Here is a 16,151-nt window from a genome sequence, read left to right as displayed (position 1 = left end):
AAAGCCTCAACCAAAGAGCTGCTGGTCACGGCAAGATAAAAACTCGCCGGAGCTCTGCGTGAACGGCACATCCGGGACCTTCAGCACTCAGGAGAGATTTATCTTGAGGTATGTATTTACCTTTGATATCCATGCTTCGACGCACGCTTGGCGAGGTAAAGTTGTATGTTTAACAAGCTAATTAAGGTTAGTTAAACGGAATTAAAACAATACACAATCGATTTGAACAAATTGAAAGTGGTGAATGATGATAAATGTTAAAAAATTACTTAAGATTTATCTTTAACAATAGATATTAGAAGTTAAATTTAGCTGTTTTTAAATTCCCACCGGAGTTAAAGGTACGGCCTTGCATGTGCTCTGCATCTTCAACTGCAGAGACAGTCAGTCTAAGCTCAGTGTAGCTAACTGCAACACACATTTTTTTCAACACAAGATATGCTTGGGGGGATTTAAATGATAATATTAATGTTTTCGTATTCGGCACAAATCAATAATATTATAGTTATTTGCTCACGGTCTGGGTCTCTGGCCCAGCGTTTCTCATGTTATTCTACGGTTTTTGAGTTTCTTATGTTTAATGGCGGGTTAGGTGAGTTTGGCTTAACGTTATTAATATTGGTTTAAGGAGTTTATGTTAGGGCTGTATATTACCACGTTTGTATTTTCATGCCATGTTTCCTGTTTTATTTTGAAAGAGTCTGTTGCGTTCAGTTCATTAATCTCACTTCCCTGTTGTGTCAATAGAATCATTTGTGCAAGCTACTACCCTGCTGTCCCTCTATCGTGTCTCAACCTCCAACAGGAAAGTAGAAGTCCTCATATGGTAGGACCAGTGATTGTAGTGTGTGTTACACTGTCCTCATATTGTTTTAAGCTGTGAAGGACATGACTGTGTTTCAGTTGCCTTCCTCATGTGGTAGGACCAACAACTCTAGTGTGTGTTACACTGTCATCATATCGTTGGGTAGCAGAACCGTACAGTCTTAAGTTTCTATAGAATCTGGTATAAGGAAGTCAGATCCTTCTGTAATAATATTCACTGATACAAATATGATCTGTAGTTAATTAAATAGTCGGGATTTATACTAGAGAATGTTTCTGACGTTATATTGTTGTCTTTTGTTGCAGACACCAAGTGCCGAGGTCCTGCCTCAACCTCCTTCAGACCAATTGGTGAGTGACACACCCACTTCATTCTTCCAACAGGTTACACATTATTTTTTTGTATTTGGCATCAAGTATATGTGTCAGTTGGGCCTAGTGCATAAATGAAATGCACTTTAATTGTACTAAAACAATCAGTTTGAGTTAAAGTTAACCAAAACCAACATTAGCATTAGGATAAAGTAATTGTCTATACCATTTGTTAGTCCAAACTTTCCCTTAAAGCATCAGCTTGGTCTTTATTCTGACAAAATTTGATATTTTTGTCCTTTTACACATGTTTTTGTCCAATTAAGCTCCCGCTGATCAGTTTACATGATTTAATTTCTGGGGAAATAGATGGCTTTACATCAGAATCAGAATCAGAATCAGAAAGGGTTTTATTGCCAAATGTTGAGCAGGTTTACAACATTAGGAAATTGCTGCGGTGCTTCAGTGCAAACATACTGTCATAAAATTGCGCTTAAATAGACATGAAAAAATAAAAGTAAGAATAAGAATTAAAAGTGCTACGTAGAAAGATATATGCATGAGATATACATGAGATATATACATGAGAATAAGAATTAAAAGTGCTACGTAGAAAGATATATACATGAGTGCAGGTGGTGATCAGTGCCAAACATGGAATGATGCAGTGACACAGCGTAGGGTCATGTGTTAGTGGTGGGAACAGTCGTACGTTTATTGTTCATGTGTCCAACAGCAGAGGGGAAGAAACTGTTCTTATGGCGAGAGGTTCTGGTGCGAATGGACCGGAGCCTCCTGCCTGAGGGGAGCAGGTCAAACAGACTGTGTCCAGGGTGAGAAGGGTCAGCTGAGATCCGAGCTGCACGCCCCAGTGTCCTGGAGGTGTACAGGTCCTGCAGAGATGGGAGTCTGCAGCCAATCACCTTCTCAGCAGAGCGCACAACACGCTGCAGTGTGTTGGGTTTAGAGCTTTTATTGACAACAGCAGGAGAAGTTAGAAGTCAGGAATGTGAACTCTACACGTGTTCAGTCGTCATGTCCTCATATTGTTTTAAGCTGTGAAGGACATGACTGTGTTTCAGTTGCCTTCCTCATGTGGTAGGACCAACAACTCTAGTGTGTGTTACACTGTCCTCATATCGTTGGGTAGCAGAACCGTACAGTGTTAAGTTTCTATAGAATCTGGTATAAGGAAGTCAGATCCTTCTGTAATAATATTCACTGATGCAAATATGATCTGTAGTTAATTAAATAGTCGGGATTTATACTAGAGAATGTCTCTGACGTTATATTGTTGTCTTTTGTTGCAGACACCAAGTGCCGAGGTCTTGCCTCAACCTCCTTCAGACCAATTGGTGAGTGACACACCCACTTCATTTTTTGTATTTTGCATCAAGTATATGTGTCAGTTGGGCCTAGTGCATAAATGAAATGCACTTTAATTGTACTAAAATAATCAGTTTGATTTAAAGTTTCCCATATTCAACATTAGCATTACTTGTTTGTGAACATCTTAGGAGAAAGAAATTGGCGTATGATTTGTTAGTCCTAACTTTCCCTTTAAAGCATCAGCTTGATCTTTATTCCTACTAAATTTGATCTTTTTGTGTTACATTGTCCTCAGATTGTTTTAAGCCATGAAGGACATGAATTTGTTTTTTTTAGCCTTTCTCAATTGGTAGAACCAACAACTCTAGTTTGTGTTACATTGAAACTGAACAGCAGGGATGTTTGTCATGAATATAATAACACTCTATCCGATTTCAAACAATCACACTGTGATGAGTATTATTAGTAGATTATGTTCACATGTAAAATATTCATATCAAATGGTAAATATCCTATATTTATATAGCGCTTTTCTAGTCCCTAAGGACCCCAAAGCGCTTTACACATCCAATCATCCACCCATTCACACACACATTCACACACTGGTGATGGCAGCTACAGTGTAGCCACAGCCACCCTGCGGCGCACTGACAGAGGCGAGGCTGCCGGACACTGGCGCCACCGGGCCCTCTGACCACCACCAGTAGGCAACGGGTGAAGTGTCTCGCCCAAGGACACAACGACCGAGACTGTTGGAGCTGGGGCTCGAACCGGTAACCTTCTGATTACAACTCTTGAGCCACGATCGCCCCTTAGCCCCTTAATGTAGAATTACACACTGCCCAATGCTGACTTTGCCTACAATGCAGAGAAAAAAGCAAACAGACCTATTGCATGCATTGATTCTCATATTTCACTGTTACTTTTCAAAGGCTCAAGGACCAAGTATTCCGGGGGTTCCAAGCCACACGCTTTACTCAGCTGCCCTGGACAACATGAAGGGCACCTCTGCCTCAATCACCCTGGACAACAAAAACATTAGCAACACTTCACCAAGAAGGGGTAAAGGCACCCAAATACAAAATGTTTTAGGTTAATATACTTGTGATCAAAGAACAAGTTTGTTTTCAGACATGACACTATTCAGAGCTTTTATCATAAATCATTTCATCTTATTTGATTCCCAGCAGAACACAGCACTTCAAATGGTTCATTCCAAGCATCCTTAAAGGAGCAATAAGCAATATCTTTTCACTGCTAGGTGTGATGTTTTGCACTGCCTGTAAACCAAACCAAAGTCTATGGCTGGAGATCAACACAGAGAGAGGGATTGTGACTTCATGCTGTACTCCAGATGTAATTACACCTCTAGTTCTTCACATAGTCATTTTTAATTCCTTCAACCTAAGTATGATGAATTGTGCTTATTGCTCCTTTAAAGTGCTCCAGTAGAAAGCAAGGTTTAAGAATATTTTGTATTCACATTATAAACTAGAATATTTTCTATCTTTTCTTGCATTCACATTAAGATATTTTCTTTTGTTTCCATTTATGACAGCTGGGACGGTGAGAAGCAAGTGGACAAATGATGAAGTGAAGGTTGCTGAGCGGCACGTTTCACTTCATAAAAAGCTGCAAAGTACCAGGTAAAAAGGAATGTGACTGCTGAGTGATCACAAAACGGTGTATAACTGAACACAGTAGTGCAATTTTTAACCAGGTCTTCCCATTAACACCTGACCTGTCCAGAGGGTCAGTCAATGAGCTCGTCAATAGCTTCAATGCTAACATGTTAAATGTAATGGACACTATTGCTCCCATTAAGGTGAAGGTTATCTCTGGAAGGAAAAAGTCTCCATGGAGAAACTCCACACTGGTGAAAAATGAAAAAAGAGAGTGTAGGAAAGCTGAGCGCAGATGGAGAAAAACAAACCTCCAGGTTCATTATGACATTTATAAAGAGAAAATTCACAATTATAATTTACAACTGAGGAGTGCAAGGAGGTCCTACTTCTCTGACATCATCACTAAAAACAGCCATAATGCTCGGGTCTTATTTTCTACAGTTGACAGGCTAACAAACCCTCCTGTGTCAGTGGCAGCTGAACTTCATTCGACCATGGCCTGCAATGACTTTGCCAAATTCTTCACAGAAAAAATCCAAAAAATTAGACAAGCAATCGGTACATCAACAGCAGATCCAGGATATGTACTGTGTCCACCAAAAAACTGTTTAAACACCATGAAACAGTTTCAACCTATTAACAGCAAAGACCTGGAGGACATCTTGGGTCAACTGAACTCCTCCTCCTGCTGTTTAGATGTCCTGCCAACAAGTTTTTTCAAAAAGGTCTCAAAGACTTTAGAGTCAGACCTGTTACAGATCGTCAACTTTTCTTTATTATCAGGTGTGTTTCCAGAACCACTAAAAACTGCTGTAATCAAACCTATACTGAAAAAGGACAATCTTGACAAGACACAAATGAACAACTACAGGCCGATCTCAAATCTCCCATTTTTAAGTAAGATCATTGAAAAAGCAGTTTCTCAACAGCTCAATTACTTCTTAAAACAGAATAATTGCTACGATGCCTTCCAGTCAGGTTTTAGACAGAACCACAGCACTGAAACCGCTCTGACCAAAGTGTTTAATGACATATGTCTGAATACAGACAGTGGAAAAATGTCAGTCTTAGTTTTACTGGATCTCAGTGCAGCATTTGATACAGTTGACCACAACATATTACTCAAACGACTGGAGAACTGGACAGGTCTTTCAGGAACTGTACTAAACTGGTTCAAAACATACTTAGAAAACAGGAAATACTTTGTATCAATAGGTAACTTCACATCTGAGCAGACAAGTATCACATGTGGAGTTCCCCAAGGTTCCATCTTGGGACCCCTTCTGTTTAACATTTACATGCTCCCACTGGCACAGATTATAAACAACAACAAAATAAACTATCACAGCTATGCAGATGACACACAAATATATATCACAATGTCACCAGGAGACCAAGGCCCTGTGCAGGCTCTTGGTAAATGCATTGAGGAAATCAATGACTGGTTGTGCCACAATTTTCTCCAGCTAAACAAAAACAAAACTGAGGTAATAGTCTTTGGCGCCAAAGAAAAACGATTACAGGTCACCAGAGAACTTCAATCTATACATCTAAAAACCACAAACCAGGCGAGAAATTTGGGTGTAGTGATGGATGCAGACCTAAACTTAGAAAAAAACATTAAGACAATAACAAAGTCAGCTTACTATCACCTCAAGAATATTTCAAGGATAAAAGATCTGATGTCTCAACAGGACCTGGAAAAACTAGTCCATGCATTCATCTTTAGTAGGCTTGATTACTGTAACAGCATCTTTACAAGTCTACCTAAAAAATCAGTCAGACAACTACAGCTCATTCAGAACTCTGCTGCTCGAGTCCTCACTAAGACCAAAAAAGTGGACCACATCAGTCCAGCTCTGAGGTCTTTACACTGGCTGCCTGTCCGTCAGAGGATAGACTTTAAAGTTCTGATGCTGGTCTATAAAGCTCTGAATGGATTAGGACCAAAATACATCAGGGACCTCCTGACCCAGTATGAACCTTCCAGATCACTCAGGTCATCTGGATCCGGTCTTTTATCAGTTCCCAGAGTCAGAACCACACACGGAGAAGCTGCATTCAGCTTTTATGCTCCTTATATCTGGAACAAACTCCCAGAAAGCCTCAGATCAGCTGAAACACTCAGTTTATTTAAATCCAGGTTGAAGACTCACCTGTTCTCAGCTGCATTTGAATAAAGCACCAAATCCACACTTTTAAGCTTAAATTTCAAAACTTACATTTAACTACTGATTTTATCTACTGTTCTGATTTTATATACTGTTTTGTTTGTTTGTTTGTTTGTTAATTAGTTAGTTTATTTGCTTGTTTTAATCAATTTTAAATCATGCTTTTTATTTGTTTTTGTTTCTAATGTCTCTGTAAAGCACTTTGAATCACCTTGTTGTTGAATTGTGCTATACAAATAAACTTGCCTTGCCTTGCCTTGCTGCCTCCAAGCAGAGCCGGCAGCTCTGAAAGGCAGAGACTGGGTTGTCATAAGGTACTACATCCACAACAGGATCATAGCATTAAAAGAAAGATGCAAGAAAAAAGAAACAAGCAAGAGAGATACTTTGTTACTTCCACAGTTATGTCAGCATTGCAGTTTTCTGTATTGCATTGTTCTTACTCATAAATCTGTGGTTTATGCTGGGTGCTTTTTGCAATTAAATGATAAGAAAGGCAGATAATGTTACACGTTTTTATTCACATGAACATTCACTACAAAATGAATTAATGCATTACAATATCAAGACTTAAAAAGTAGACTGACCACATTTGACCCATGTCTTTTTTTTTTAAGTCAGCTCAGATTTACTGTTTTATTAACACATAAATGTCTGATATTTCTGTCAGAAGTTACCCGACTGGTGAGCATTACTATTGTGCATCCATGTCTATTATATTGTAATCTCAAAAGGAGCCAAGCTAAAAATGCAGAACCTACCCTTACCTGGTCCTTATAAGTCATGTATACTTGAAAATTATGTGTTTCCATGAGCTTCACAATTCACCTAAACATGAAATATCTGTGTGTGACCTTATGGTACTCATAAGTCACATAAACCTGACAGTGTCCTCACAAGTAGCATTAAATTCAGGTTTGACCAAAATTTAGCCCTAGCCAAAATCTCAACAGATGGGCGTGTTCCTGGAAGCATGGGTCAAATTCTTTGAGATTCCCATGCCTCTAGGACCTTCAGAAAAGCACGTTCCCATTTGTCACATTTTTGTCATATGTACTGATATATCATGAAAACACGTATGTGTGTGTGTGTGTGTGTGTATGTGTGTGTGATTTGTGTGAGGTCAAGATGTGACCCTGTGAAGAGTCTAGCGGGTCCATCTGAACAAAAGGCTCTTATACTTAAACAGATATACGTGTGTTTGCTATGCCATAAATCAACAAGAGAAGATACGGATCTATGCCAGAACACTCTAGAGGAGTGAACGCACTCCCCTCTTCATGCTACATCAGAGTTGTTACAGACCTCCTAGGATGAGACATTCTTTCAATCTACAAATGATTATACACCTCTAAGCATATATGGTTAAATATTTCTAAGCATAAATGACAATCAACAATACAAAATCTAACAGACATCCTGATAATAATGAATTACAGTCGTCCAGCCTGGAAGTAATAAATGCATGAACTAGTTTTTCAGCGTTACTCTGAGACAGGATATTTCTAATTTTAGAGATGTTGCGCAAATGGAAGAAAGCAGTCTTACATATTTGTTTAATATGAGCGTTGAAGGACATGTCCTGGTCAAAAATGACTCCAAGGTTCCTCACAGCGTTACTGGAGGCCAAGGTAATGCCATCCAGAGTAAGAATCTGCTTAGATACCATATTTCTAAGATTTTCAGGGCCGAGTACAATAACCTCAGTTTGATCTGAATTATGGTCAACAGTCTCGAACGCTGCACTGAGGTCCAGCAGGACAAGCACAGAGATGAGTCCACTGTCAGAGGCCATAAGAAGATCATTTGTAACCTTCACTAAAGCTGTTTCTGTGCTGTGCTGAGCTCTGAAACCTGACTGAAACTCTTCAAATAAACCATTCCTCTGCAGATGATCTGTTAGCTGTTTGACAACTACTCTTTCAAGGATGTTTGATATGAAAGGAAGGTTGGAGATTGGCCTATAATTAGCTAAGACTGCTGGGTCTAGAGATGCTTTTTGAGTAAAGGTTTAACTACAGCCAGCTTGAAGGCCTGTGGTACATAGCCGATTATTAGAGATAGGTTGTTCATATTTAAGATCGAAGAATTAATTAATGGCAGGACTTCTTTGAGCAGTTTTGTAGGAATGGGGTCTAAAAGACACGTTGAAGGTTTGGAGGAAGTAATTATTGAAGTTAACTCAGAAAGATCAATTGGAGAAAAAGAGTCTAACTTAACATCAATGGTACTAAGAGTAGCTGTAGATAATATTACATCTGTGGGATGATTACTGGTCATTTTTTCTCTAATGATAAAAATTTTCTCTTTACACTCCACTCAGCACACACGCTGAGGAACCAGACCTGACCCAAAACCCAGGATAAAGCATTTCAGTGAATGTGGTGTTGAAGGTGTGGAGGTGGATCAGAGAGTCAGAGGAGACTCTGTAGAAGGACAGAGTGCCAGCAGGACAGTCCACATACACTGCCACTCTGTTAGAGACAGAGGAGGAGGCGGATATGAGTGTTTGTCTGTTACTGTCACAGACACGAAGACGACCATCATCAGAGCATCTCAGACTCCAGGAGTGATCATTGTTTCCAAACCTACAGTCATAACTGCCTCCTTTCCTTTTGATGCTCCTGTAACTCACTGCTATATCAACCCTTCCTCTCCACTCGACCTCCCAGTAACAGCGACCAGTCAGACCATCTGTACACAGCAGCTGAGGTTCCTCAAATCTGTCTGGATGATCAGGATATGACTGAACCTCCTCCACATGTGTCACCTTCCTGTTGTTGTCAGACAGTTGGAGGTTTGTGTTCACTGTGTTTTTGTCGATTGTGAGTTTGCAGGAATCTGATGGAGAGAACAAACACAATCCAGCTGCAGTTATTGATCCATCATCTGTTCATTGATTTGACACTTTGATGATGACTCCTGACATCAGAGATGTGAATGAGTGATGTGACAGTTTGAAGATGGTTGAATGTGTGCTGCTTTGTTTTCATGAATCACAATAAAAACACACTTACATTTCCTCAGACCTCCTGTTGTTAACCATTGGACTCCAGCAGGCTCCACCCTGAAAGGAGGAGGGGGGTCAGAGCAGCACAGTCTCTTTCAGCAGGCACACATGGACATTACATGGCTCTCATACATATACTGTTAGACACTGATAAAGGAACAGTCCAACATTTTCACAAATACACTTCAATCCATATGTGGATCAAACTGCTGATGATACACAGTGTTGGGGAGTAACGGAATACATGTACCGCAGTTACGTATTTACAATACAGAATATGAGTAACTGTATTCCGTTACAGTTACCATTTAAAAAGGTGGTATTCAGAATACAGTTACTAACAAGAGTGGTTTTGTTTGTTTGTTTGTTTTTACCAATTTGTTTGGGGTCAATGATGTCATTTGTCATTTTATTGATTCCAAAACCTGTAGAACTAATTATTGGAACTCAAATTGTCTCGGTAAGCTCAGTGACCCCTGACCTACATACACAGGTGAATACAATAATGAGAAAGAGTATTTAAGGAGGTCAAGTGTAAGTTTCCCTCCTCTTTTAGTTTTCTCTGAACAGTAGCAACATGGAGGTCTCAAAACAACTCTCAAATGACCTGAAGACAAAGACTGTTCACCATCATGGTTTAGGGGAAGGATACAGAAATCTGTCTCAGAGATTTAAGCCGTCTGTTTCCACAGTTAGGAACATATTGTAAAGGTTTAACTACAGCCACCGTGAAGGACTACGGCTATGTACCACAGGCCTTCATTTTATTTATTTTTTTGCTCTCAGCGAAGGCGGTCGCACTTTTCTCCTCCTCCTCTTCCTTATGTTCCCTGCTTAGCTTCTTATGTCCTTGTCTTGTCTCGTGTGTATTACTTTCCCTGGAACACTCTCTCACAGTCTGTTCTCTAAAACCTAAAAGAGGAATTATGGATTTGATCAACTGGTCTCTGAATGCAATTGACACCCCTTTCTCAATGAGAAGTTTGGGCTTAGGTGAGCCTGAGTGCTGAAGATATCTACCTATTCGGAACCATGATAACAGGGTTCTGGCTGATCGGAGCTGGCTTGGCCCTGACTTATCGAAGAATTAAGAAAATGGAACCGGCTGTTCAAACCCCCACAAGGCTGCCCGCTGGGATTGGAATGATGGGAGAGGCGTGAGTTTCTCAAAATGGGCTCATTGAGTGCAGCACGGATAAGATCTTGGAGAGGCTACGGCTGCTGTGAATACTCAGAACAAGATGTCTGTGAAGGTTCTCAGTCATCCAGGTCATCATAGTCAAAGGAGCTTGCAAAGAAAAGCGTCTGGACTTCTTTAAGTTACTTGAAGATGTTTCACCTCTCATCCGAGAAGCTTCTTCAGTTCTAAGGTCAAATGGTGGAGAGTCCCAGATATAAGCCTAGTGGGAGTGACCCCCCACAGAGGGACAAAAGGACCCCCTGATGATCCTCTAATCGCCTGAGCCAAGGTGTGAAAATGGCTTTTACAGACAAAAACATGGCTGTGCCATGGGCTCCCCCGTGGCACCTATTGTAGCCAACCTTTACATGGAGGAAGTGGAAAGGAAGGCTCTTGGCTCTTTCAAAGGAAGAGTACCCAGCCACTGGTACAGATATGTGGACGGCACCTGGGTCAAAATCAAGACACAAGAAGTGGAATCCTTCACTGCGCACATTAACGCTGTGGATAAAAACATCAAGTTCACCAGGGAAGACACAAAGGACAACTGTTTGCCTTTCCTGGACTGCGCTGTGCACATTGAAGAGAACGGCAACCTCAACATCGAAGTTTACCGGAAGCCCACACATACGGACCAGTACCTCCGCTTTGACTCCCATCACCCTCTGGAACACAAACTTGGAGTAATTAGGACCCTACACCACCGGGCAGAACATGTTCCCTCTAAGCCGGAAGGAAAAAAGAAGGAACACACACATGTAAAGGAAGCACTCAAAACGTGTGGCTATCCTAAATGGGCGTTCTTAAAGTCAGCAAAGAGGCACAGAAAAGAAGACCAGACACCAGCGAGGGAGGATAAGAAGGACAGACGCAACAACATTGTCATCCCCTATGTAGCCGGTGTATCAGAGAAACTCAGGAGAGTTTTCTCCAAGCATGACATCCCGGTGCACTTCAGACCCAGCAACACACTCAGACAAAAACTGGTTAAAGATAAAACGCCAAAACACAGACTTAACAATGTGGTGTATGCTGTACAGTGCAGCGAGGAATGCCCAGACCTCTACATTGGAGAGACCAAACAGCCACTTCACAAGCGCATGGCACAACACAGAAGAGCCACCTCCACAGGACAAGACTCAGCAGTCCATCTGCATCTTAAGGACACAGGTCACTCTTTCGAGGATGCCAATGTTCACATTTTGGACAGAGAGGACAGATGGTTTGAAAGAGGAGTGAAAGAAGCCATCTATGTCCACTGTGAGCGACCATCTTTGAACAGAGGCGGGGGTTTACGACACCAACTCTCTGCCATCTAGAATCCAGTTTTGAGATCCCTTCCCAGACGCCTTAACGCCCACTCACATCCTGGGCCATCTGATCTCAGGAATTCGCATGATAAGGTGGGGCCAGGTTTCACAATGAACTCACCCGAAACTGGCTGATTGGGGCCCACACCCATTTTCACACCTTGGCTCAGGCGATTAGAGGATCATCAGGGGGTCCTTTTGTCCCTCTGTCACTCCCACTAGGCTTATATCTGGGACTCTCCACCATTTGACCTTAGAACTGAAGAAGCTTCTCGGATGAGAGGTGAAACGTCTTCAAGTAACTTAAAGAAGTCCAGACGCTTTTCTTTGCAAGCGCCTCAGAACAAGACCTCCGAGTGAAAAACTGGGGCTAGCTCGAATAACACCTTTGAGCGTAAATTGGATGACATCTTGGGGAAGTGCACTGCGGTCGTGAGTTCTCAGAACCTGCTCTTTGAGCAAAAAGAATGACAACATCACGGAGCGTAAGTTTGGATAACATCATAGGAAGCTCACGGCTCTCCAACGGGAGATTGAGAGACCAGTGTTGGACTGTTAGAACAGCTTTGAAATTCATATGAGTTGTTCGCACTAAAGTAAAAACCACCATCACTTCATGCGGATACCCCTTTGGCGCCAGCTGCGGCCTCAAGGCTGGAGCCGAAAACAAAACACCAAAAACACCCTGATAGCGACTGTGTTTAGTCTGTTCCTTCCCATTCTATGTAAGGCCACCTGGGTTGGCTGGAAGACTGTTTACTTAGCCTGGCGGGGCGAAGGACACTGTCTCAGCTGAACTATGGACACATACACACATACACATGCACTGATATGCACACACTGATCCCCCCTCCCTTTCCAAATGCCTTCGATGCTTGTGCCCTCCCGGGGAAGATGGCGGTCAACTGGACCAGCGCAGACATGCTGCAGTACCGGATGCGCTGTCTACACCGGCTCTCTCTTACCCTTTACCCGCCCCTGTTGCTTGTCTTGTGTTTCTATGGTGTATTGATAGTCATGTGCTTTTGTGCTGAGGTGTTTTTTCTGTTATCAAACTGTTCTCCCACTAGGAGCTCAGTCTGAGTGAACTTTTTTTCTCCGTCACTATGCATCGTTCAACCATTCGGTGCACTCTACACAAGGACATGCTATATGCGAGAGTGTCTGACGTTATTTTTGTGCCACTATTCTGAGCGCACGTAAAAAAGAAAAAATTGCAGGTGCAAGTGTTGCATTTTGAGGAGAAATTTATTTTGAGTGAAGAAAAGCTAAATTTGAGGGAACAAAATTCATTGCTGCATGCAAAAAACTGTATTTCAGTGTTTGCTATTATCCATACACACACACACACACCCCCGTTCAGCTATCTTAGTGAGGACCCTCATTGACATAATGCTTTCCCTGGCCCCTTACCCTAACCATTAAAAATGAATGCCTAACCCTAACCCTTACCCTAAACCTAACCATAACCTAATTGTAACCCTGACACTAAAACCACATTTTGAGCGTCAAAAATGCCTTTAAATGCCTTCAAAAATGTGAGGACCGGGTTGTGTGTCCTCACAAGTGACTGCTGGTTCTCACAAGTGTGGTAGAATGCAGATTTCGGTCCTCACAAAGATAGCTAGACAGGAACACACACACACACACACACACACACACACACACACCGTCCAAAACTCAAAAGAGGCAGTGGCGGAGGAATGCAGCCAATCAGATTTGTTTGCATCCAAGTCTGTGATTGGCTGGTTTTGTGGCACAAATATAATGGTGTACAGAAAGAGTTGAACGTGCACAGGCGAAAATGTTGAAAGTGCAACACATTGTGAGAGAGCGCAAATGCAAAAACTGAGCGAGAGGGGCTGCTGTCGTGTGTGTGTGTGTGTGTGTGTGTGTGTGTGTGTGTGTGTGTGTGTGTGTGTGTGTGTGTGTGTGTATAATAGCAAACACTGAAATACAGTTTTTTGCACGCAGCAATGAATTTTGTTCCCTCAAATTTAGCTTTTCTTCACTCAAAATAAATTTATAGTCAAAATACAACACTTGCATGTACAAATTTTGTTTTAAGTGCGCTCAGAATACTGGCACAAAAATAACGCCATAAGAGTGATGCAGAGGAAGCCTTTTCTCCGCCCACAGCACAAACTGAGCCGCTTGAGGTTTGCTAAAGCAGATTTGGACAAGCCAGCTTCATTCTGGAATAAGGTGCCGTGGAGTGATGAAACTACAATTGAGTTATTTGGGCATAACAAGGGGCACTATGTCATGGAGGAAAAAGAACACAGCATTGCAAGAAAAAACACCTGCTAACTACAGTAAAATATGGTGGTGGTTCCATCATGCTGTGGGCTGTGTGGCCAGTGCAGGGACTGGGAATCTTGTCACAGTTGAGGGACACATGTATTCCACTCAGTATCTGCAAATTCTGGAGACCAATGTCCAGGAATCAGTGACAAAGCTGAAGCTGCGCCGGGGCTGGATCTTTCAACAAGACAACGACTCAAAAAACTGCTCAAAATCCACTAAGGCATATATTGTTTAGTATTAAGCTTTGCTTGTTCCATATTCAGTTTTTCAGCAAAACATGTTTGAGTCCATAAGAAAAGATTCATTCTTATATCTGGAGGAATAAATATATTTCAATAAATATTAACGTTAGCCCACGACTTTGATCCAGTTTTGAATTTTGGCCCACTGTGTATTTGAGTTTGACACCCCTGCACTAAGGCTTTCATGCAGAGGAACAAGTACGTTCTGGAACGGCCATCTCAGTCCCCAGACCTGAATATTACTGAATATCTGTGGTGTGAATTAAAGAGAGGTGTCCATGCTCGGAAGCTATCAAACCTGAATGAACTAGAGATGTTTTGTAAAGAGGAATGGTCCAAAATACCTACAACCACAATCTCATTGGAACCTACAGGAAGCGTTTAGAGGCTGTAATTTCTGCAAAAGGCAGATCTACTAAATATTGATTTCATTTCTTTTTTTGTGGTGCCCAAATTTATGCACCTGCCTGATTTTGTTTAAACAATTATTGCACACTTTCTGTAAATCCAATGAACTTCATTTCACTTCTTAAATATCACTGTGTGTCTCCTATATGATATATTTAACTGACATTTTTTATTGTAACAGCCAACGATTTATACAGGAAAATAATGACTATTAACAAGGCCCAAACTTTTGCATCCCACTGTACATTATACATTGTTTACATAAGTAGTCCAATACCTCCAGGGTCTGAGCCTCAGTGTATGAACCCTGATTCTGGGTTCAAACTACTCTGCGTTTATTAAGGCTGTTGTGTTTTTAACATGTTTTAATGCTTTGTATGCAGCACCTGAATTGAGACACAGCAATTCTCTCCATACCTGAGAGTGTCCAGTCTCCAGCCTGGATTCTTCAGTCCATCCGACAGCAGCTTAATTCCTGAGTCTCCTGGATGATTGTAGCTCAGGTCCAGCTCTCTCAGATGGGAGAGGTTGGAGCTCAGAGCTGAGGCCAGAGAAATACAGCCTTCCTCTGTGATCAGACAGCCTGACAGACTGAAGACACACAAAACACAAGAATAAATCTGTAAACACTGCAGGAAAAGATTGTTTTATTTGTTTTTCTTTCTTTCTCCCAAACATAAGTGTCATTCATTATAGTGCCATTCATTCATTTGATTTAGTTAAGCTTTATTTATGATGTATCATTTCATAACAAATAACACATTTGTTTACTAATCAAAATGTACTTTTGGAAAAACTAAGAAAAGCTAGTAGCCCAACCTTAAGGTACAAAATGCTCAAACACTCGGAGACTGAATATTTTTAATTTTAGCACTATTGGTCAATTAAAAGAAGAACCCAGCCACAACCATGCAAAGCTTGGCACCAGTGTACTACAAACGCGGGTCCTGTATTAATGGGGAGAGTTGCATCAAAGAGGACATATGGTAAAATGTGTTTGTCAAAAAATAAAATGTAAATCATCAAGATTTTGACTTCTATCCTTGATTAGTGTTGGGATTTATTTTAATCTTTAAGGCTAATGATATTATTAGCATCACATATTGGTGTTTGGCATGAGCAGTGAAGCATCTCTGGGGAATGTAGTCAAGGCCATAAATCAGGTGTTAGAAGATGGTATGCACTCTACACCTCTTATTTAACTCTACAGGTCTAACTGGGGTGCAAGAGTTGGCTGCCATGGTAACAGGAGCATTGGCTGGTCATTTCCAAATACGAAGAAGATCAGAAAGCTGTAGAAGAAGAAACATGAGCCTGACTGAGAACTGTGGCTTTCCTCCACTGTCGATGGCGAGTTGCAAAACTAATTTGAAATTTTAACCATTTAGATAATAATTTGTGAAACCCCTTAACTACAGCATAGTTTTCATAT

At 41.2% G+C, this 16,151-nt stretch overlaps 1 protein-coding gene and 1 long non-coding RNA gene across 3 annotated transcripts in view; one reads left to right on the top strand and one right to left on the bottom strand.

The window, feature by feature from the left end:
• Positions 1 to 1,128: 1,128 nt before the first annotated feature.
• LOC146712160 (uncharacterized) lies at positions 1,129 to 4,413 on the top strand. Its single transcript, XR_014919010.1, has 4 exons — positions 1,129 to 1,176; positions 2,448 to 2,492; positions 3,399 to 3,528; positions 4,025 to 4,413. It is a non-coding gene; the product is annotated as an uncharacterized LOC146712160 (long non-coding RNA).
• Positions 4,414 to 8,272: 3,859 nt separating this feature from the next.
• The window catches only part of LOC146712159 (protein NLRC3-like), a 31,975-nt gene continuing 24,096 nt past the window's right edge, over positions 8,273 to 16,151 (bottom strand). Inside the window, exons 8-11 of one of the 2 annotated variants that reach the window (XM_085451932.1) lie at positions 15,137 to 15,310; positions 9,280 to 9,329; positions 8,898 to 9,103; positions 8,606 to 8,736 (exon numbers count right to left, since the gene is read on the bottom strand). In XM_085451932.1, coding sequence (XP_085308058.1) covers positions 8,677 to 8,736; positions 8,898 to 9,103; positions 9,280 to 9,329; positions 15,137 to 15,310 — 490 coding nt within the window. In that variant the 3' untranslated portion in view covers positions 8,606 to 8,676. Of the gene's footprint in view, positions 9,104 to 9,279; positions 9,330 to 15,136; positions 15,311 to 16,151 lie in introns of both variants that reach the window. The other variant, XM_085451931.1, reaches the window with a different exon arrangement.

This window comes from Copadichromis virginalis, linkage group LG3 (genome assembly GCF_057382275.1).
Source record: "Copadichromis virginalis isolate Kocher_CV1m ecotype Utaka linkage group LG3, C_Virginalis_male_GT1.1, whole genome shotgun sequence".
Lineage (NCBI taxonomy): Eukaryota > Metazoa > Chordata > Actinopteri > Cichliformes > Cichlidae > Copadichromis > Copadichromis virginalis.
This window is presented reverse-complemented; position numbering and strand designations above follow the sequence as displayed.